This window comes from Coturnix japonica, chromosome 3 (assembly GCF_054131305.1).
Source record: "Coturnix japonica strain WE chromosome 3, WE-NBRP24, whole genome shotgun sequence".
Taxonomy (NCBI): domain Eukaryota; kingdom Metazoa; phylum Chordata; class Aves; order Galliformes; family Phasianidae; genus Coturnix; species Coturnix japonica.
The window spans coordinates 57,287,214-57,311,198 of NC_140665.1; the positions used below are offsets into that span (position 1 = coordinate 57,287,214).

A 23,985-nucleotide genomic window follows, 5' to 3' on the forward strand; every position below is an offset into this window, starting at 1 on the left:
GCCTCTAGTGAGCTACACACCTTTTCTTTTTTTTCTGTCAGAAAGTAACAACTGAATCCAATCAATTAAAATATTTTCTCAAGGTATTTCACCAGTGTGAGGCTTTCCAAGTCCATATTGGCAGAACGCACAAGAGTTTTCAAAATGTCAAGCTCTATGGCTGGCATTATGCTGAGAAAAGCTCAAGGTGATTAAGATTCACCTTGAAATTGGCTAAAGATTCTGTCGCCAGCCATCTGGCGTTTGTAGAGATGATTTTCGTATTACAGTACAAAGTATGTAAAACATCTTCTTTCCCTCAGTGCTTTTTCTTAAAGGATTTAAAACACACTTTTAACCAGGCGCTCGGTAGCAGCAAACGTGGTTAAAGTCGAGATGTGTGGGCCAAGTGCGCCATCTCCTGCTGCTAAATACTAATTACTCAGCGGCAGTAGGGCGGTTGGGCATTTCTCCTCATGAATTGCACCTGCTGCAGAGAAAGATAGGGAAAAAAAGTCTTCTGATACTGATGGAAGATTGAGACTTAAGCCTTAATATCGTCTTAATATCCTGCTGAGAGACTTGGAACATCCTTGCTAACGTTTCTTAATTAAATAATAATTTAATAAAGCAGATTACAATTGCAAGGAGCTGGGCATCCAGAATTTGTTGCTCTTTTCTATATATTCAACACTACATGTGATGAATATGATGAGTACTTGGGAATACTCGTACCTTTGGTACAGTTCCAGAATAATAGGACAGAAAACCTTTGTAAGTAAAGGGGGTCTGTTTGCCTACAAATTGAAAAGAATTACAACTGCTGCATAATGTATATGTCGCAGGCACAATTCTTCCACATAAACAATATGTTTTAATGTATGTACTGCTCTTCCAAATGTCGTTGGAAACTTCAGGTCTCCAAAGGCTTCAAATAGAGCAGAGATCTTAAGTGCAATAGAAAACCAAATTGTGTGAGCAGGCATGTTGATTTTGATAGCATTCTCTAAACTAAATGGACAGTCAAGGCTGGGGATTGTGAGCCAGCCTTATTAATGTCACAGAAGAATTGATTCCAAAAATTTATCTCAAGGACACCAGTGGCAAACTGATTAATCAAAATTGAAAACTAAAGCTCCTTCCTCGGTGTTGTACAAGCTTTGTCCATGTTAAAGAATTGTTAAAGATCCTGCAAAAGCCAGTGAGTTACTCAGTTTAAAGAGATACATATTCTAAACATCTGCACTGAAACCTTTAGAGAGGGTTAAAAGATAAAGTATCTGCTATTAGCTACCCCTAAAAATAGCGCTGGTGAACTAGATACAGCACCTTGTTTAAAATGAAAATGAAAGTCTCTGATATTTTTATGATTGCCTGAGTTCAGAAGGTAACTGAGAACTATTCAGAAACCAGAAAGATTCAGCTTGCAGCCACGAAGACTGCAAGATATGTTAAGAAAGTTGATGAAGCTCTAGTGGAAAGAGACCTGAGAGGGACAAGAAGGCAATCAAGAACAGCTGGTATGGATTGATGAAGGACAAATAACAGTTCACCAACCTGATTACGTCCTATGATGAAATAGCTGGCTACATGGAGGAGCAAGAAGCAGATATAATAGATTTTGACTTCAGTACAACTTCTGAAATCATTTCTCACAGCATTTTCACTCTCATGCTGAGGAAATATAACATGAACATTGCTATTAGATGAATGGGAAACTGTCTGGACTGCTGGGCTCAGTGGGTAGCAACTGATCCTTGATAATCTGCCTGAAGGCGGACAACAAGCTGAATTCTCTAGGGGTGTGTGTGTGTGGGGGGGGGGAATACTAGACCCTATGTGGTTCTTTATTGTCATCAAAAACATGGACAGGATGTACCCTCAGCTTATTTTTAGATAAGGCTAAGGTAGGTGGCTGACATACTAAACAGTAGAGCTCCAATTCTGAGGACCTTTGAGAAACTTAAGGATTAAGTGGATAGAAGCCTTAAGAAGTTCCTGGACAAATGCATGGCTCTGCACTTAGGGCAGAATAGACCCTTCCATTGGTACCAGATTGGTGCTTCTCCAGTCCAAGAGGTATGAAGGTCTACCAAGATGACCGAGATCTAAATCACATCATGAACAGGCTGAGGGAGCTGGTTCTTGTACTGTCTGATAAGAACTTAAGGGATCACAGAGCATCAGCTTACAGCTAGCAGAAGAAGTTTACAAATATCACAGAATTAAACTCTTCCTGGTAGTAGGCAATGGAACAATGAGCACAATGAGCAAAGGCTAGAAGTGGTTTGGGAGGTCCAAGGAGGACATTATTCATTTTCAAGGCAGTTAACCCAGAGAAAAGATGCAAGTTTTTTCTTTTGAGTGGTTTTGAAAGCTTTTGGGATAAATCTCTAACAGATCAGATCTGCATTCACAAGGGAGGCCAGACTGCAGCATCTCTACAGTCACGTACAAATGGAAAACTGATGACTTTCCTGGTCTATAACCCTTGTTTATTGCAGCAAGGTAGTTTTTAAATGGTTACCAAAACGCATTTGGGCTTTATTATTAATCCAGAAGCGTGTTGAAATATATATAGGAGCAAAAACAAAGACACTTTGTTGATATCTGACAAACAGCAGGCATTCTTCTCTGCAAACAGTATTTAATTACCACATTTAAACCTTTATCACAACACATTCTGAAAAGCTACAGATAGCGAAGTAATTTAGCAATTTGATGAAGGACTCCCCGCCCGACTTGATCTATAAGTCCGTCCCTCCTTCAGGCCGCTGTCTGGCTTTGAGGGCGGGCCCGACTGCGGTGACACGGCAGGAGGCCGGGCAGGGAGGAGGAGAAAGAGGAGGAGAAAGAGGAGGATAGGAAGCGGGCGGTGACTGCCAGGCGGGCATGGCGGCGGGGCCTGCTGGGGGCGGCTTGCTGCCCTTCCTGAGGCTGCTGGGGCAGCTCAAGGTAGGTGGGGGGCCGCTCGGCCGGGGGGCGTGGAGCTGGGGCGGCTGTGCGGGGGAAGGGGACTCCCTGCTGGGGCGGCGGGTGCGCCTCGGGGCCCGGGTAGGGCCGCCGGGGTGACTCGCTGGGAGTCGGGCTCGTCGGGCTGAGCTGATGCGGGGCCCTAGAGGGTACAGCTGAAAACGGAGGCCTGCTTCTGGGGCGGCCCGGTGTGCCCTCTAAAGCGGTATCCTTCAAAACATAAGGTTGCGACATCTAAGTGACTGCCTTACTGTCTTCACCCAGAGAGTACCGCGGACAGGATGGGTGTACAGGAACGTGGCAAAGCCAGAGAGCGTGTCAGATCATATGTACAGGATGGCAATGATGGCCTTGGTGACCGAAGACAAAAGCCTTAACAAAGACAGGTGAGACTACCTCAGGTTATCATGGCTGTGAGTGCAGTGCTTGGAACAACTCATGCTGGGAGTGTTTGGAGCACGCTGGAGGTGTTTGGAATGTTTTCTCCACATCTTTTAGGAAAAATTTCCAAAAGAGTGATAGTGCATTGGATCAGGCTGCCCAGGGTGGTGGTCAAGTTGTTGTCTGTGGGGGCATGCAAGAACTGTGTGGCAGAGAGGGATATGGTTAGTGGGCACGGTGAGGATGGGTTGGGGGTTGGACTTGATGATCTTAGCAGACTTTTCCAATCTTAATGATTCTGTGATTCTATGGTTTTTTTCCCTCCATGCTCTGAGCAGGTTGCTGTTTTACCAGGAAGGGTGAAGGAGGCAAAAGCTTTTTGTCACTAAAATCGGAGTGCTGTGTCTCTGAGCTGGCTGTCTCTCAAGCCAAAAGTAAGCAAGCTGAATGAATTCAGTTAAAAGCAGTTAGATGCTATGGACAACAGAGGTGGGGACATATGCTGTGTGGATTTGGACACAGTAGCTGTGTAACTGCTGAACATAATCAGCACTGAATTAGTTGTCAGTCTGGGGTCGTGTTTGGTGTATCACTTCAGGAGCTGATGAGAATAGTGAAGACTTTCTTGATGGTTCTGTTATATACTGACATAGCTATTTAGCTGTGAGCATGTTTTGTTGCATGGATTGAATCTGGAGTGGTTGCAATCAGATTACATTCTGACTGTTATGAGGATAATGGGAAGCATATAATGTAGTTGGCTTTATATGCTTGGCTTTGAGAGACATTGTGGTGATGAAGTACCTTACTTCCGAATGGTATGCTCTTGTACAAGCAATCTTTATACTTAAATCTCTACTTACAAGTAGCATTAGGTAGAAATTGGGAATTTAAAGCATGTCTAAGTGAAATCCACATCCTTTAACAAAGTAGTAAAAAACGCTGTATAAAATTAAAAAGAGTACTTATATATGTGAAGGAATAAATTGTGTATCCTCTTAACTTTATGAATAAAAACAAATAACCTAAAATTCTGAAAGCTTAATTATTTTGTCTTTGTTTCTTGCCAGATGCATACGATTAGCTTTGGTTCATGATATGGCTGAATGCATTGTTGGAGACATTGCTCCTGCAGACAACGTTTCAAAGGAGGAGAAACACAGGAGAGAAGAGGTATGCACATCAGCTGTGAAACTGTATCTCCAAAGTGCTTGGCATGTTTTAAATGCACTGGTGCTAATGAAGAGACCGTTTCAACATCTTTATGCTGTAACTGACATTGCACAAACTTGTTACAAACTACCAAGATTTTCAATGCTTTTTTTAATGTGTAACAAGGTTACAGAAGGAAAACTTTTGAAGTAATCTTCATAGTATTCACTTAACTCCTGCAGTGGCTGGAGATTTGGTTGCCTGAGTTAGGTCTTTTGTCCAGCCTTTTATTTTTGGCCTTGTACATGTCCAGACTGTTGGCCTGTTGTTTCTGATCTGCTGTTGAATAAAATGTAAACTGTTCCTTCAGACACAGCTAGAGGGCAGCACGATGCCTTCGAATTCCTTTGGAGGCCACAGTTAATGCTTCAAAGAGTGTAAAAAATGTTGCAGTGATTTATTTTTTTCCTCACTTTTATGCATGCGTGTTTAAAACTTGGGAGTGAGAGGTTATGACTAATTGTAGGAGTAAGCCTTTTGCTAAGGAAGTGGAACTTAAAGATCAAAGCAGCATTCAGCATTCTTGATGTACAATCTTAGGAGACTGTAGTTTTGTTAATTCTCTTCTTCAGTGCACTATCTATAGTGTGCTCTTACCCTGAACAACAACAACAAAATCTCCTTCCCCAAAGCCTCCAAAGGTTGCTTCATCACCCATGGTCAGATGTCTCATTTGTATTTAGGCAGTGAAAAGATGATTTGATGTCTAAATTTGTTTTGTTTTTGTTCTTCAGTATTTGCATCTGCTGCTTCCATTTAACTCTATTAGTTCTTTTCTGTTGATTCAGTGGTAAACAGGATGGAGCATTAAACAGACCTGAATTTTTTGAGGGGGGGGGGAGGGGAGTTGGACTTGATATTCTCAAGAGGTCCCTTCCAAACTTACGATTCTGTGACTCTGTGATTATCAATTTGCTGTTGAATGTTCTTTTTTTCCCTTTACTGGTTCTAAAGTTGGTCTGCCTTTGTGCATTAATATCCTAGTTCCACTAAGGGTTAGGCATTATGGTGTTGGGGAGCAGCTGAATCAGCTCAGCCATATTGTGTGCATCCTGTATTTCAAGTGGAGTAACAATCATGGTATAAAACCTTTGTCTTTGCCTGTGATATTGATTGTTGCAGCAGCAGCCCTAAGTGTTACTAAGAAGATTGTTGAAATTGCTCAGAAATAAGGCTGGTTAGCTGAGAGAACACAAAGAGCATGCAGAACAATTTCTGTTTACTTGATTGTACCACCGGTTTGATTCTGTGTTAAACCTCCCACAATTTTGATTGCCGAACAGATGGTATCTCAGTCTGGCGGCACTGTGCTTTATTCCTGCAGAGCATTAGGTGGGTTATCAAAAGGCTTATGTTATATCACCTACCAGACAATAGGTAGCTGTCCTCATCCCTACTAGTGGAAATGTGCTAGCTGCGAGTTTGGAGTTTTGGAGAGAGTGACAAATATGATAAAGGGCCTGGAGCATCTTCTATACAAGGAAAGGCTGATAGACCTGTGTCTGTTCAGCATAGAGAGAAGACTGAGAGGGGATCTGATTGATGTTAATAAATATCTAAAGTGCAGGAGGCAATTGGATGTGGCCAGCTTCTTAGTGGTGTGTAGTGATAGGACAAGGAGCACTGGAACAGGCTGCCCAGGGAGGTGGTGGAGTCTCCTTCTCTGGAGATATTCAAGACCCGCCTGGACGCCTGCCTGTGTGATGTGGTGTAGGGAGCCTGCTTTGGCAGGGGGGTTGGACTCGATGATCTCTAGAGGTCCCTTCCAACCCCTACAATTCTGTGATTCTGTAATGGCTAAAAATTGGAACACAAAAAGTTCCACACAAATATGTGGAAGAACTTATTTCCAGTGAGGGTGACAGAGCAATGGAAGAAGCTGTGTAGGGCAGTTGTGGATCTCCTTCTTTGGAGATACTGAAGATCTGTCTGGATGCCTACCTGTGTGACCTGTTGTATGGTGCCTGCTTTAGCAGGGGATTTGGACTTGACACCTCTAGAGGTCCCTTCCAGCTCTTGTGATTCTGTTGCTTGTCCGCACTAGGAGTCTGTATTTTGAAACTGTCTTGTTATAGGCACAGTTCATCTAAGTTCAGATGTTGCCTCTGCTTGTTAAACCTGGAAGGCAGATCTGGTAATTGATGGCAGATTTTGTATGTGACTTGCCTGTTCTGTTCTGGGCATCTTTTTGGATTTCTTAAGTATCTTTAAGATACTGAATGAACTTTTAGGTTGTGTTGTTGTTGTTTTGTTTTTATATTCACTTAAGCAGTCTTAGAAAAGATCCTCTACCAAGTGGTCTCCCGTTTCTCTGGTGGCTTTCATGTGCATGCGCACTTTTAAGTTTATTAAGTACTGTATGCTTATATAGACTTAGTAACAAGTAATTAATTATTCAAAACAGATAATAAAAAGGTACTCTGGCTCTGTTTTTCAGGCTGCTATGCGACAACTGACCCAGCTTTTATCAGAGGACCTCAAAAAAGAAATCTATGAACTCTGGGAGGTAAGTTTGCATTCTTTCAATCCTTTAACAAAATTGAGAGTAGCCTGTTAGCCTCTTTCTGTTTACTTTACCAGTAAACACTGGTTCCTTCTTCTTTAGAAAGCTATAACATGATGGGTAAGCTCAGACTTACAGAATTTCATTTGCTTATTATTTTTCATTGATTTAGGCTTCTGTTGTATAGGAGCTGGTTCAGTATGCGGTCAGTTCTTTTGCCTTTTAACTTTCTACCATTCTCAGTAACCATAATTTAACATGTACATGGTATCGATCTTTTTTTCTCTACCTTCAGGATAACGTATTGGCGTTCTGTCTCCAGTGTAGCAGCATGAGCATAATGTTCATAACATTGAGGGTAACATAGAAGGACCATATGTGCATATTAGATTTTAAGTGGAAAAACTAGGTGCTCTTTAAAAAGAAAAGCAAAAAAGGCAGCCTGCAGTCACAGGCTGTGATATGCTGCTCTTAGCCAACCAGAGCTGCTGGGTCTTTGTTTTTTAATGAGTGAAGAAAGCTACAACCCACATTTGAACAGTGGCTGGGACAAGATCTGCTGAGCTCTTATCCCATGCTCTTCTGTACTGCTCAGCCCTCAGCTCTGCCCCTACACCCTTTCAGCTGTGAGAGCAGTGCTGCTTTGTGCTGCCTTGGTGAGAAGCCCTCATATCTGTAGGGTGGTGGGGGAAGCAGTAAAAGGAGGCACCTATGGTGTATTTTCAGTTCTTGGTTGGATTCAGAGTGTGCTTGAGAAAATGCTGAAGTAAATGAGTTGGCACACTTAGCTCTGTCCTGCTCTTTACTTTCAAGCGCAAAATCACAAGAGTCACTTCAGCAGCCAGGCTGCAGTGCTTGAAAGACCTGTTACTCTTTTCCAAAGTATGCTATTATTTTGCATTCTAAAACACCTGTGGGGAAGCAAAATTAAGTGTTTATTTAAGCACAGTGCACAGTTGTATGTATAATAGCTGAAGCTTCTTGAGGTTAATGTAAGCTGAGGTATGAATAAGACCTGGTGGGCTGCGTGACACAAAGATCAGTAGCAGGTTATGCTCCCAGATAATTGCTGGATGTGGGACAGTTTTGCAAGCGAACAGCCATAGTTCTCTTTCTCCTGAAGCTGACATTTGTAATGCTGCCAAGAAAAGTTGTTCTTTTCAGTGGCCAAAAAAAGCCACAAAAGGACAGAAATAAATAGATTTAGGAAAATAAGCTGCTGTATTTAAACAATCTAAAACACAAGGCTAAGATCAGCTTGAAAGGAGGAATAGAATAACCAACATAGAGCATCCTTGTTTGGTGGACGAAATTGACGATCTAAAATAGTGATCAAAATGAGACTGAAAATGTAACACGCCATGTAAGTTCAAGTAGAGTAGTGAATGAATCAAATATGGCTATCTATCAAAATCTGGGTTTTTGAGTTTCGGATGTAAAACAATAAGTTTTAAAAGCAAACAGGCTCCTAGCAGCATGCCAGAGAAACAAATGACCACATCACATTCATTAACTGAGCTCGACTGCACAGGGATCACAAACCAGGATCTTGCCACTGAATGACAGCTACGGTTGTCTTAAGATGCGGAATGAGGTTATTGTTAATCTGTTTATTCCTATCTCTTTTTCTTGCTATAGAAACAAATTTATGATATTATACAAATTTATGACATGCACTGGATTCATATAGCAGCTTAGGGTCTTTATGGCTTATCTCAAGGTGATGAAAACATCCTGCCGTGTTCTTTTGTCAGTAGGAAAGACTCCCTTCTGGCAGTTGCTTTGCTCTGGTTCATGGACCTGCTGTGCACAGCTGACTGTGCATCTGAAAGCACAGCTGGATGTGATGTGGGCTTGAGCCTCTGTTCTGATCATTGGTGATGGCAATGAGGAATGGGTCAGAGCTGTTGTGGGTGCCAAAGCGCTGCTAACTTGTGCAGAATGGGCTGCCCAGGGTGGTGGTGGCCATCCATGGAGGTGTTCAAGAAACAAGGAGATCTGATACTTAGGGATATGGTTTAGCAGGCAATATTGGTAGTCAGTGGACACTTGGACTGGATGATTTTAGGACTTTTCCAACGTCAATGATTCTGTGATTCTTAAAAAGAAACCTTTTTCTGCAGTTGGCTTTGAAGCCAGGAGAAAGTCAATTGAAGAGAGAACAAATTCAATGCAGTAGATTTAGAAAAGACAGGTGAACCTATCTGCAATCATCACTGGAGCAGATGACAGCAAAATTGTTCCAGTTGCCTAGAAATGTGAATGACTCACAAATATATACTGACAGTGAATGGGGAGAGGATAAAGATAGCAGAGATATTAAAGGCCTTAAAGTCTGAAGGGAAGGAAACCCGTAAATTAGTCCCTTATCCATCTCCTAGGAGGGAGATAAAGGCAATGGCACAGGCAGATTAGACCAAAGAGATTAAAGGGAAGTGACAGGAAAAACATGAAGAACAACTCCTTACGAAAATACCAAATGGTGAAGAAAAGTGTAAAATAGGCATTAGAAATAAGTAATGGTAATGCATAGACACACACCATGGTGAATTCATAGCTTTAGTCAACTGAAAAAAATCTTTATATAGAAAATGTTGTTAAATGGAATCTACTCATGAAACACTTTGTCCGACAGGGCTGTCTCCATATCCACCCTGATTCAGCAAAGCACTTTGGTACATATTTAAGTTGAATTATGCAGAAGAATTCTTGTCCTTAAATCCTGTTAGATTTAATAGAAATTTAGCATGTATCTAAGTCTTTTTTCTGACTAGTCTTCTTGAAAAGAGAGTGGAAGGGTTAATTGTCATGAATATTGTACTAATAAAAAATCCTAGATTGAGGAAAAGTTTCTAATACTCTATTTCAGAATAACGTTGCTTTTTTTCCTAATAACTGCAAATCAATTTAGGAATATGAAAACCAGTGTACTGCGGAAGCCAAGTTTGTAAAACAGTTGGATCAGTGTGAGATGATACTGCAGGCACTTGAGTATGAAGAGCTGGAAAACACTCCTGGCAGACTGCAGGATTTTTATGATTCAACTGCTGGTATGGCATTTGTGTGTGTGAGCTTTTTGTGGTTTCCTGGTTGTGGATTTTTCTTTCCCTCTGCTAAATGAACTATACAAATTGTCTTTTTTTCCTGCATGTAGAGCAAGTCAGGATTAGTTATTTTACTAATCTTAAGTATTTTGGGGAAAATACTGCAGTGTTCCAATACCTTGCATTTATCTGTACATATTGAACCAGAATCTCATTTACATCAAGTTCTCTTTGCATCACTTTGGTCTTGGAGAGAAGCTCACTTTTCATTACGCTACTACATGTTTAAGGATCTCCCTGTATCACTAGAGGGAGTGTAAAAGGAACTTCAGTCTTCCCTGGTGCTCTGAGAAGAGTTGTTCCTATTTTATTAGTGTTTCATGAACTAGTGAAGTTACATTTGTGAGAAACAGCTCAGTGAGTTTTAGATGCAATTGTACAGCTTTTGATCCTACTGCTTCTCATGAAAATTAGAAGGAAATACAGGTAAAATAGCTGTTGGCATGGTTTTAGCAAGGGATTTGAACACCAAGGGAAAACTGTCTCCAACTCATTTTGTCATGGAAAAAATCAAACAGACAAGCATATGGAGAAAAGCAGTGATTGCCAAAGGCAGTGACCCTGACAAGTCCTTGGGTGACTCCTCAGGGAAATAATGAGTTCTCTGAAAAATACTGTAATTTCATCATCAGGGGAGCTAAAATGCTTCATTTTCTAAGGGGTATCTTTGTTGCTTCAGTAAGTTAAACTATAAGCTACTGTCTCAGTAGAGCTTAGAGAATATTCCCTAAGTGCGTGCTCTTGTAATTGGGATGGTTTCCTGCAGGATATGCAGCATTGGATTGTCATAGTCAGCTCCTAAGTGTCTTAACATAGCAAAAATATTGATATAGGCATTTCTCCCCCAAAGAACTTACAACTAGTTGTAATAGTTATTCCATGTTTGGAATGAAATGGGACAACAGTCTTTCCTAAAACAATAACTATGAATTCATTAGGTGCTGCTGACCTTTCATTGCCAGCCTTTCACACACATACACAAAAAAAAAATGAAGGCATTAATTATCTTTTTCTTTCTTTTGCTTTGCAGGAAAGTTTGTTCACCCAGAAATACTCCAGCTTGTGTCTATGATTAACACAGAAAGGAATAAAAAAATAGCTGCTACATGTCATCCACGTTCCTGAGGTGCTCCTAAGCACTGTAACTATATTAAAATATTTTTGTTTTACATTGTGTGGTGTTTTTCCTCTGATATCATTGCTAGTCCTGGCAGCAGATCTTTTTTTTCTGTGCATTCATTGCAGAAAATCTTGGGACTGCTTGCATTGGTGAAAAGTTCAGAGATTGTTTTAAGGACCAAATATTTAGAATGAAGGGTTTTGTTGTTGTTCTAAACAGCTTATGTGGATGTGGTCTCACAAATAGTCTCTGCACTGGCAAAGTTCTGGTAAGTTCAGAACTTACCTGATAGCAAACAAATGTGTTCATGTCATGCACTGACTAGAACAAGTGTTAGTCCTATGATGGCTAAGTGTGTGTGGATTTAAGCACATAATTGTATAAGATGGGTTCTAGCTGTTCACTGTGCTACATGGAAGCAAGATTAATGGCCATGTTTGTCTAAGTTTGGCAAGAGCTTCCAGAGATGAGATTTGTTGAAGTTTTGTTTTTTTTTTAAAGTACGTGATCCTGAAGAATTCATGATGGACAAAACTCATTACGTTTTCCAAATACATTCAATGTTTCCTACAGTTTTTATACTGTTGATTTGAAGTATCAAGGAGTGGTGCCGAGGTTTGTTAAATCTGTATGCCTTACACCTCATATCAAACTGGTTACCTTACAGACACTTGCAGAGGCAATTGATAACTAAAGAATAATTAAGGTTGGAAGGGGCCTTTGGAGATTGTGCAGTCTGATGCAAATGCCTATTACTATAGTGCAAAACCCATCTTCCCTTGTTCAAGCCTTTCAAGTTTCTGTTACAAATGACACTTACTAATGGAGATAATGATGCCAAACTATACAACCAGGTCTAGAGGGACCTTGCCTATAGCAGGGGGTTTGAACTAGATATCTTTCATGTCCCTTCTAACTCAAACCATTCTATGATTTGATGGCTATCAGATAAAGCTGTAGTGGTGTTAGATGCCCAGAGAACGTGAATGTATGTGTTATTAACTAACTGTTGCATCAGGAACACAGCTGGTGTGTAAGGTGCTGCTTCAGTTACCAGATAATGAAAGTTTGCACTTGGAGAGGTTATGGTGGAGACTTGGAGCTATCTTTTCTACCTAGCTTCAGCTTCGTGTCAAGTGAGACAGCATAAAACTAAATTGTAATCCCCTTTCAAGGCAGGTAAGTTTGCTGAGTGTGAAGGGTGAAAAGGGCCCTTCAGTAAAGGAAAGGGAACACCTCACTACAGAAAAGGAAAGGACTCCACAGAAACCAAGACAAGGGATAGTTACAGATAGTTTATGTTGGGGGGGGGCGGGGACAGAGAAATGGGGGTATTGCAGACACTAAGTCTGGGAAAATAAGGGGAAGAAGGCCATAAAGGTAAGAGTTTGAGAACAGCCCGAGGACATCTGGCTGCAAGGTGATTAGATATTCACAGGGCAAGATGACACTGATGTGTGATGTGCAGGAACACCCCTTGTACAAGATCAAAAGCTTACACCAGAAGAAAACAGGAGCTCTTGCTACAGAGAGGAGCCCACTGGGGGATAGGGAAGGGGGGAATCATTTGCAAATGAGGTTGCAGGGCGTGTAATGAATATGTACCCAAGCTTGGGGGGAGACTATTGATTATGTATTAGTTCAGCCTATATCTGTAGCACGCTTTTTCCTTACTGTGTGCAAGTTTGGAGTGTTAACCCCTTGCACCAGGGCTGTGTGCACATCTCTTTATTAAATCATACCTGCTTTATATCCTAACAGGGGGATATTTTTTCTTTACTAGGAGAGTGGTGAGGTCCTGGAACAGGCTCCCCAGGGATGCTGTGGATTGAGGTGTTCAAGGCCAGGTTGGATGGGGCCCTGGGCAACCTGATCTAGTAAATGTGGAAGTTTGGTGGCCCTGCCAGGCAGGGAGGTTGGAACTTCATGATCCTTGAGGTCCCTTCCAACCCAGGTGATTCTGTGATTCAGGTTATGGAGTTTGTTTCTGCTCATCAAGTGCATGTCTTTAGGTGCTGTGACTCCAGGATATGTCCCCTTTACACAAACCTTAGGGGCCTGATGAGAACTTGCACTGTGTTCTTCAGCTGGTTCCTTTGGCAGAGACACAGACTGCTTCACTGAGGGGCCAGAAGATTTTGCCTTAAGCAACCTGCACGGCGCTCAAAATCTGCAAAGCATCTTGGGCTAGAGGGGGTGTGAGATGACTGCTCTGCTCAGGGAACCTCCCAAGGGCATCAGTTGTGCCCTGTGGAGATGCTGGAACAACAGGTACAATTTACTGAGCAACAGGCAGCTGATTAGTAGTTAGTTATTGATAGTTGATTGTCATGCTGCACGAATGCGTCCCACGGGGCTTTGTGCAGGGCCTACTGTTCTCCAGCATTTGTATTCCACTGAGATATGTACAATCATATTCTTTATTGGGCTGTATTGAAGGCCAAACATGAGAGCTCCAAATGCAGTGGGTAGAGTTGAGAACAGTACTGACAAAGAAGAAAAGTAGTCCTTAGAGGGTGTTTGATGAGAACACACAGCAGGTGCTGCCCCAGCAGGAACAGTTGGTTCTTCCAATGCAGCTGGAGGTTTTCCTGGCTGGCAATGCACAGTGCTGCTTGGGATGTGGGGATGAAAGTCCTTAAATTGTTCTCTTAATGAATGAAGCTAAAAAAACAACCTACTGCTTTCCTCAAAACATATATATGTACACATAAATATAGATGGAGGGTTAAATCTCCATCCTGTGCTTGGGCTCTGAGTTTTAACCTTGGTATGCTTGTTGGCCCTATTCAGAAGGCTTTCAGATGCTCTCTGCCACATATTTCACCTTTACTGAACACATTCAACCATTCTGTCATTCACAGAGCAAAATTATTGAAACCTGGGCCACAGATTTCCATGGAGAATTTCAGATTGGGAAGGGAGTAGCCAGATTTAAAAACTAGAGGAATGGCTGATGCTGAACTCACAGCATACCTCAGTACCCTCCTGTAACAGCAAGGCTTAGACAAGGGATATACAGTGTTATTGGTGAATAAAGGGAATTAAAGAGAAAACACCACAGAGTGAAAGAGTAAGAGAAACTTCTTTTTAATAACAATATCAGTGACTTCATTTACACAAACTAAATGACTATTAATAATTTTGTTTAAATTAATTCATGTTTATACACAAAACCACTGCAAAATAAGCTAGCAACCTGTCACAGGAAAACTGTACTAGAAACCTAATTCAACTTGTTTCCATGCTAAAAATCATATTAAAGAGTAATTTGAGATAAATGTCCAAAGTTCATAATGTTCTACCAGACAGAAGTTAAAGGATTTCTAACTGTCAAAACTATAACAAAAGCCACATTGGAAAAAAAAATCACATGAAGCCAAGTTTCTTCACAAGATTTTAAGCAGTCTGTAATGTCAAACTCACTAACGCTGATCTGAAGCTTTGGCTCAAGCTCAAAACAAGCATCCATTTTGAAAGTAGCCAGACTGTTTTCCATTTTGTTTATCCTTTTGATGAAGTTGTGCTCATCTCAGTCTGGTGAACAGAGCAATGCAACATGCAGACTGACAAGTGCTCATTAAGACAGCAAGATACCACCACAAGTATGCTGCTCTTTTCCTGAAGAAATGTTAAGATGATGCAAGAAAACATGCTGAATCGAAGCTCAGAGAGATGACTGGCTCATGGTGATCAAGTAGCTGGAATGCAGTTGGGATAACTGTGCCCCAGGATGAAGGACAAAATTTGGAACAAGAATTACCTACTCATCATGTGTAGTGTAAGAAATGAGACTCAAGCTTGCAGCTCTGAAATGTGGACTGAAGGCATGAGCTCTCTATCCTATGGCACATCTTTAATCAATTGCTGGAATTGTATTCTTTCACATAAGGCTGTATTTTGACTGACACTCATGCTTTTCAGTCATAAATAATTTACCTTCCCTTCTTTTTGAGGGGAAGATATGGAGGCAACATTATTGGAGGTTACCCCTCCCCCATGCTCCACTTCCCTTTTTAATTAGCTTATGCTGTTGAATCTTATCAAACCACAGAGAGCAAGCCATGGAACATATTTTTAAACTGAAGCCTTTCCAGCTACAACGAGCAGCTTAAATGGGCAGCTGTGATCAGCTTAGTTTCTATATGAATAACCAAGTGTCTCTTCCTGTCCTCGTTAACTCTGCTGACTGACTGGAGGGCAATACCAGGCCATATCAGTGAAGGAGAAGAAAGCTTTTCTTAGGTGACAATAAGCTATTTTAATTTCACTAGGAAATAAATCACATACAGACACCCCTGATCGAAGGGCACCTGGTATGGCTGATAGACAGCTGGTGTACGGACTATTGCTGGCAGCAGAAATCTCGAGGTCCATCTGTCTGCTGTGGCACTGAGAGAGGAGTTGGAAAACAAGAGATAGATAGAAAACTTTAAACTGAAAGAAGAGAGACAGACTGGGAGATTTCTGGAGAGAATTGTGGTGAAAATGAAAATTCTTTTGGTCACAATGTTACCGAACGTAGAGTGCTATGACTCAGTTACTGGCATGTGGTCTCTATAGCATACAAAATACCTGATGATAAAATGGCATATCCAAAATGCAAATACAGAGAGGAAACTTTCTCCAGCAGGAGGTCAGGGAGGCAGTTTTTCAAAACCCACAAAACCTCGTCGCATGTGTTGGATGTTGAGGGAGGTCTGGAAACCATGGCCTAGGCAAGTCTCTGAGCGAGGCCCTTCAGCCTAACACTGAAGCTCTTCTTCGCTCTCAGGAAGTCGGGTGCCAGCCAGAGAGCTCTGAGCACTGGCATGGGCTGTGGAGCTGAGAACTTCTTCAAAACTGCCCCCAGTGTGGCTTGTTCCACCCACCTTGGTCTGAAACAAGGAAAAGAAAAAGAACAGCAAATTCCTCTACTCACACCGTAGCAGGTCCCATCCATGTTCCACCCCATGGCCACAGAGAACTGAAAACTGTTCAAAGCAGGCAGAGCATGGTAGTTGTTTTCAAAGAGCAAAAGTTACACAAATCATCAAATAAAGTATCCCCTTCTCCAACTTTTAAACTTCTCAATCAGAATTGTCAGCCGGCCTTTGGACTTCATGATAAACTCAAAGGAACTGACTCCTAGGTAGATTCCAGTTAAGATCACATATCCTGCCAGTGAACTTACTTAGCATGGTTCTTTACGTGAGTACCTCATGCTTGTTTCTCTGTTTTTCCAGTTCTGCACAGACTGATGGGCTCTGAAAGGAACTGGTATTTTTGCTGAGTTAAGTGGTCCATCCCCCAGCATCAGTAACATAGCTTTTCTCCAGATACGTGAACCTTGGGGTAATTTTGAACTACAGAAGGAATTTTATAACCCAGTGACCAAACCAACAACTTGCCTCCCTTACAATGCATGTAGGTATCTAGTACTGATATGTAAAACTGCCCACAGCATTTTCCCAAGGAGAAAAAAAAAATCCAGTTATATTAATGAAACAAATGACTGCTCAGAAGTCATCTACGTTCAAAAAGCTACAGTTTGCTGAATTTGTAAATATAAATATAAGTACCAAAATACAGTATCGCTTAAAGTCTGAAATTGAGTTTTCCTAATCAAGAAAATAAAAATTAAAGAAAAAGCTTTATCTAAAGCTTTGAAAATGGTCAAGACTGTAAGAAGAGACAAAGCTGATTTCAGAGGGTAGTCTTGCTAAAAGAACATTCTTTTGTGGTTTTCCTTCCTGATATGCCTGATTTAAGCTGATTCAAGTCTGAAAATAGGGCAAAACTTTCTTACTCCATCCCAGAACTGCAACAGGAATTAAAGAAATGCTGGTATTTTTCCAGCTTGCCAGTCACCAAATGCTTAGGAAGATTATTTTAACCAAATGAACACTGTGTCCTAAGTTTCCAAAGGGTTAATCCTACGTAATCCTTTGTTTCATCAGCAAGCACAGGAGCTTACCTAGCTTGAAAGTTCAGTAAAACAAAGTAGTAGAATACTGGATTTGTGCTCTGACAGTTTAAGTCACACTCACTACAAGTAGAAGTGTGTATCCATTCTGTAAGTCAGCAGAGCCTACCAGAAATAGCAGTTTATCACCAATTTTTGCAAGTAACAGTTCTACAGATATATATGTATGTTGTTAAATATATACTATTTGCTAGAATATATATTATTTGGTCCAGAACTTGCAAGGAAAAGGCAGCAACTGCCTAGTAAAGCTATTATTTAGTTTTCACTGCAAAGCTCATTACTTAGTTTCCCAATTCAAAAAGTCTCCACAAGAACATTGACTCAAACTGATCAGCGCGAGTGTGAAGGTGGAGACTGCTGCTGCACTATTTCAGACAATTTGGATGAGCTGCATCTGCACTGAGGCACATAACAGTAATAAACACAAATGCAGTTTTATTTGCTGTTTGCTTCTCTGCCTACTCTTCTGTGAGAAAACAAGAATGACACAAATCACTTTACCAAATGTCTCTATCAAGGTTTTTAGTAATTGAATACAGGGAACAGTTCAGCAGTGTTCTGATTTTCAGAAGAGTTTAGGAGTCAGGGACCCAGATCCTGTCAGTCTAATACTGACTTCACTTCTAATGTGAACTAATGCATCTCCCTAAGAAAAGCCGCAACCCAAAATTCAACCTTAAGAGCATAATTTAAAATTCGACTTTGAAATGAATGAAAGCTGACAATCAGTTTTCATTGGCTACATAACACTGCAGGATCATTGATTCTGTACCTAATATGAAAAACAACTAAATAAATAAATAAATAAGAGTAATGCTGCTACTACTGTCTGTGGTCAGAAGCCTCTCTGGGAAATTCTTCACTTTTTCAGATCACAACAGGTTCCTAGAATTGAAGGGACAGCCTATACTTTTCATCCTGTAGGCCTTCCTAATCTTGCAAGCCTCAGAATGGTCAGGGAAAAGGAAGAATTATGCTGAGACATTCCCAGCTGTCCTCAGCCAGCATTAGTGGCACTCTAGGGCCACAATTGCAGCTCCCTTCCTACATCTGCAGAAAGAAATTAAGGAGAGAAAGAGAATACAGACAGAAAATATTTTAGACAATTTCGGAGGGTATGCAAATAAAGCTGGACAATTAACACTGCATGGGATGTGAAAGCTGACTTTGGACACAACTTTCTGTCTTGGCAAAAAGGCTTTAAGACATCCCCCTCAGGTTGGTCATAGCTGTAGGACAAATGAGTTCATGGAGACTCTGGGAGGATGAAAGCAAGCCTGGGAGCTAGACATACTGACAAGACTAAAAGCCTTGAGACTGAATTCCTGAGTGGGTTCAAAAAGCACTGCGCTTCTCCCATGTAGTTTCTTCTAACTGTAGAGTGGTAGGAAACAAAAATAAATAAATCCATTTCAAACCTCAGGTGTTCCAATGAGGATCTGTCTAAATGGGCAGAGGTAGAAGGAACATGAAAACATAAGCAATTCGAACATTTGACAACAACAAGCAGGAATTCAGACCTTTCAAGCTGTAGTGTCCCACTGCAGGAACAATTTCTCTGATGGAAATGTTAAGCATAAAAAGCATTTGCAGCTATGGTGAACTTTACACCTTGGTACCATCTTTTTTTCTTTTTTTTTTTTTTTTGGTATTTTTGAGACCACTTATTTACTTTGGCAGACAGAAGTAATTTTGCAGTAGTGAAACAGAGAAAGACTTTTTTCTACATGTTGTTCTCATTTTCTATTGGTACTCCTGCAGTTCCATGAAATTCTGTATGGAACAGCACATTCAGTTTCCCATACAAATGACAGAAATGTCTTTAAGTGTGATAGATACACTTCAAGCACAGCCATGTAACTCAGCCCCTAATTGTTACCTTAAGGCTTGTGACAGTGGTCTCAACCTTCTCTTCAAATGATTTGAAAGTGGGAGAATTCCTAAGAGAAATAGAAAGTTGAAGGAAAGAGAGTCATTTGCAGAATTAATGAAGTATCTTCACAATTTCATTAATTTTCACCAGGCAACAATGGTAGGAAAGAGTAAAGACTGGTTGGCAGCACAGGGCTATGGACTACTAGGGTACGAAAAATCACTGGTGTTACTGTCAATCAAATCCAATTAAGGTGGTCCCTTCCAACCCCTACAATTCCGTGATTCTGTGTGATTCTGTGTAATCAGATGAGTATTTTTTAGCTACCAATTTGCAAAAGCTGAACCTCCCTAGTAAACCATTGATTGTTTTCTGAATCATTGTGTTCTAAAGTGAGAGTATGGATCCCCAACGCGATCCATACCCAAGGTGCCCTCTAGTTGCTTAGAAAGATGTCTTTTTTCCCCTCTTACCAGCAGCTTCCCCACTGCTGAAAAATCCATCTCCTGTGTGGAAATACATACTAGAACTAAACAAGCTGAAGTACAAAAGCTTGTCACCTCCTCTAGTGGTTCAGCCAGCACAAAAGACTTGGACAAATCGACAATGGGTAAAGGGAGTTTGCAGTCTAATATTCCCTTCTGCTTTTCTGCTCCTTGCTTGACAACGGAGAGCTCAATTATAGCATGCTTTGTGCTTCATTATTAGTGAGGAGCCTCCACTGTTGTTCAGCAGGGTTCCTCTTGTTTAGTAAAGGGAGTACAAAACAAATAGGTAATAGGAACTCCCTAAGCCCAGTACAGTATAATGAAGCAGTTATTTAATGATTTTGTTCTTGGGCTTTTTCCACCTACTGTGGTATATTGACTTTTCCCCACATGCTTGGTAGGGAGCAGCAATATTAATATATTTAGAGATGGAGAGGGTAAAAAGAAAAGTAGATCCTAATCTTACTGAAAACTTCAAGAGACATTGATATTTGGCAACGATCAAGTAAAGCATGATTATAGCCATTCAAATACAAAAGCACTCTTAAAAAAAAAAATCTTAGATAGGTGCTTGATCCAAAGGGATTTCTGACATTAATGGGCTTTGGATGATGTTCTGGATTTTCAGGTTCAGTAATACAAATATGATAACACTCGACCACTCAAATACATTTCAGAACTGCTTCCTTTATTCAAAAGATTGAACCAGAGGTTAAACAGTTAATGCAATTAAAAGAAAAAAGAAAACCACTAACAATAAAACCACAGATGGCCAGTCCTGTGGTCCTTATCTACATGAATAACCTTAATTGGTTGAAGTCATCTGACTAAAAATTGCAGGATTAGGATCAAAATATGCAAATCCATCCTCATTACAATTTTGACCATCAACATAGAAAGTGCAATACAAGTAGCATATTACCTCATTGCAGGCATGCTTATGGAATGGCGAATAGAGTAGCTGTGTGATGAAAGCAAAAGATAAGAAAAAAGCTGTAAAATTCTGTTTGCAACATGATTATAACACATCATTTTTATATCTTGAATGCATATTTATAGTGCAAGTTAATTTAAGAGTAATGACACTCCATTTCTGATGGTAACAGCTTGTCAAATTCACTTGAAATCCAGTTCACTTTTGGCACCAAAGATCTTACCATCACATTCTCCCGTCAGCTGATGAGCAATTGCATAAGGCTCAAAGAATGATGCAGAACAGTCCCTAGCAATATGATTTAAAGGATACAGAACCCTGCTATCTACAAAAACATGCAACATGACAAAAGAACAGAGAGCATCTTCATATTCCTCAGTCACAGACAATACGTTCTGTATTGGGTGAATACAAGACACCTCAGGTTTGCAAGCCTGAACACTGCTCATTCTAAGCAGTTGATAAGCAGGCAGCAGCCTAGCTTTGTTGCACGTACAATGCATATAGACCAAACAGCCAGCACAAGCTCCCAGTTTTTAGAGCTTCATGCACAAAAAACTATCTAAAAGAGAGGTTACTTCAACAGAGACAACCCTCACAGCTGCAGCAGTTCCTGTCCTTATTTCACTGAGACACTTCACCCTTTCCTTCACATCTCAACATCACCAAGTATAGAAAGCACTGTTCTCCAAAGCTACTATCTCATTCTACATGCTACACTTTCTTCTTCCATCCTCAGACTTCCCAGCAGCACATATATTGGCAGGTTGGAAGGCAGAGGACGGATTTCCCCAGAACACAAAGATCCTCTTCTGCACCTCTATCCCTGCAGCTGGCTGCCCATCCTAACCTCTTGAGTTAACTAGCCACATTCTCCCACCTGGGCCACCAGGGTCAGCTCTGCTGTTACAACATCTGCTGGGAAGCATCAAGCCTGTTCTGAATATTCTCTACTTGAAGTGCAAGAATTGTTCAAAATTACATTTGCATCTGAACATTATGATTAAGTTGTGCATAGCAAAAATATGCATTGTTTCAAAAATCCATGTATGGCTACTTTCAGTGCTGCCTGACAGCTGCAGCTTGATCTGATCAAAAAGAGTAAGACTTTTAAGGGACACCAATATATGGCTGCAAACGAGTAAAGCATGATTATAGCATTAAAAACAAGAAGAGAGAACTCATACGTATAAACAGCACATTTTTTTCCTAAACCATATAAATTCAGATAGACACTGCGTCCATAAATACACAAAAGCCATTTTTTTCCCCAGATTCAAAAATAGGTGTGGGGAGAAGAACTGTTTGGCAAGAAGGAAGGACAGTGAGAATTACACAAACCATTTCTGCTGTAAATATTTCAAGGCTTTGATCAACTCAGATAGACAAGAACTGACAGCAGATAATACGGAGTTTTCATGTTTAATTTTTCACATCATTTTTCAGATTTATGAAAGATTGGCCTGAACACATCAGGAGTGCAGATCTTTAACAACTCTAGTTAATTGAAACAAGCGTTAGTCTTGTAACACATGACAAACAGGCAGAAAATAAGCATTTGGAAGTATTTCAGCATAGATTGCTCCTCTTCTAGTAGCAAAACATTTCAAAGCTCAGAATAAGAAGATTACATTGCGCCAAATTAAATTTGCACAGCTGAGAGATGGCATGTGGCAGACAATCTGAATACTAAGTGCGTATTTTACTGAGTTCATCTTTTATTTTCTTTAAAGAGGTGAGAATGCAAGTTATAGGAAGAGTGACAACATGTTCATGTTTTACGAGAAGCCTCAAACAGAAAGCTTTTCTAAAGGCACTCGTGCCAATGATGGGGAGAGATCTCCAAGGGCTCAATGCAGGGGCAAAGGAACAAAGATTTTTCCTGATGAAGACTGCTATGTGCTATATTTTGGTTTCATGTCAGAGTGAGACAGAAAGGTCAATCTATATCACATTCTGAAGTTTTCACAATGAAGTAAAAACCAGCATTTGGATGCCACTTGGCTGGGTAAGGAAGGATTTGATGAGCTGCCCCATGCACTGGAAATAGTACGAGGCTGGACAGACTGTCAGGACTCAACGGCTGTGCGGGGCCCCTCTGTTGAGTTGAGCTAACATCAAACCAAACACTTATGGAATCTTTCAGCAAACATTATTCATCATATGCTGAAGTGCTTTGTAGCATCAATATATTCAAGCTCCAAAGAAGATAAAGACCTAGTTATACTAATTAGGTTAAGAACTTGTCTTACCTTTGGAAATCTTCCCAGGACTACAGACTTCTAAACATGCACACTTCATGGCTAATACGGTTCTACCTTATTAATGGGGAGGTAATTATTTTTTTTTGTAATGAATCTTCATAATACTTTGCTGACTAAACTGTTTTGGTTTTTGTTTTCTTTTTGCTAAGTGTTCGCTCTTTGTGTTCTAACCTCTGACAGAAAAAAAAAGACTGTTAAGGGAATGGGATTACATAACTGTAGGTTTTCCCAAGAGCAGCATCTTTGAATGCATTCATTATTTGAATTTAAGACAAAACTACTTAAGTGCAAGGCAAACTCACTCTGGGCACTTAGTCCAGTTCTTTCCTCATTACACAAACTGCTATATTAATAAGGTGTTACATTTCATGTAGCTAAGTTTGTATCATACATAGCAACACTGAAAAGAAAGAGGTTACTGTGTTACCTTCTATAAAGCAAATCCTGCTAAATATAGAGGTACCATTCAAAGAATAATGTGTCTTACCTAATAGAATGTGATCTTTGGAGGATGCACAAGAAAAGAAAAGCAAGAGTTAGAAGTATTATAAAAATGCAATGAAAATATATACATTATCTGCAGCATGCCAAAGTGCCCAAGGAGAAAATCATCCTCATTCACACTACACTGTGATCAGCTTAGATTCCCTTCAAGGCAAGAATTTTCACGTGCTTCTTCACACACTGCATACAGAAGGGAAATTGTGCCTACTAAACTTTGCATCCTCACCCTTAGGTCAGGTTTGACCAATGCTAACTGGTTTCCCTCCCCAAGTCCTACCTTTACATCATTAAAGAGGAGATAAGGCTAGTTTGAAATTTACATGTGCAGCATCAAATACTTGTTTTTCTTTGTCTCTTTTTGGATTTCTTAATCATCTCTATGTTGAGGCGGGTACAAAAAATAGCGAACTTTTTAATTCCCAAATTGACATTTTCTAAAATACTTCTTTCTTGTTTAAAATAACACTTGAAACACTTTGATGCTGCTTTCCGGCTCACGGGAAACTTAATTAAGGCAGTAGAACTAGGAGAGTCACACTGATATACAATATTTAAAGGATGTCATTAAGGTTCCCAAGTTGAAAAATGATGATGCAGACTGCCTCTCCTTCATCAGTGTATTACTGGTGCAGCCTTTAATTACAGACACTTCAAGGGAACACCTGCATCCCGCAGGGAGCCA

General features: G+C 40.5%; 2 protein-coding genes across 7 annotated transcripts in view; one reads left to right on the forward strand and one right to left on the reverse strand.

Annotated features, from left to right (window-relative positions):
- The first annotated feature begins 2,814 nt into the window (after positions 1-2,814).
- On the forward strand, positions 2,815-11,321 carry HDDC2 (HD domain containing 2). Of its 2 annotated transcripts, XM_015858794.2 has the most exons (6): positions 2,815-2,934; positions 3,217-3,338; positions 4,404-4,506; positions 6,983-7,051; positions 9,960-10,098; positions 11,183-11,321. In XM_015858794.2, the coding sequence occupies exons 1-6, from the start codon at positions 2,872-2,874 to the stop codon at positions 11,275-11,277; spliced, it is 591 nt and encodes a 196-aa protein (XP_015714280.2). In that variant the 5' UTR covers positions 2,815-2,871; the 3' UTR covers positions 11,278-11,321. The 2 variants fall into 2 exon arrangements, with proteins under 2 accessions (XP_015714280.2, XP_085397867.1); XM_085541741.1 differs by lacking the exons at positions 2,815-2,934; positions 3,217-3,338 and adding an exon at positions 3,645-3,767.
- Positions 11,322-14,346: 3,025 nt separating this feature from the next.
- Positions 14,347-23,985, reverse strand: part of TPD52L1 (TPD52 like 1) — a 48,734-nt gene continuing 39,095 nt past the window's right edge. For 3 of the 5 annotated variants that reach the window (XM_085541740.1, XM_085541739.1, XM_032443289.2), the window contains exons 5-7: positions 20,524-20,562; positions 19,120-19,180; positions 14,347-16,149 (exon numbers count right to left, since the gene is read on the reverse strand). In XM_085541740.1, coding sequence (XP_085397866.1) covers positions 16,018-16,149; positions 19,120-19,180; positions 20,524-20,562 — 232 coding nt within the window. In that variant the 3' untranslated portion in view covers positions 14,347-16,017. Of the gene's footprint in view, positions 16,150-19,119; positions 19,181-20,523; positions 20,563-23,286; positions 23,302-23,985 lie in introns of all 5 variants that reach the window. The other 2 variants (XM_015858778.3, XM_085541738.1) reach the window with 1 other exon arrangement.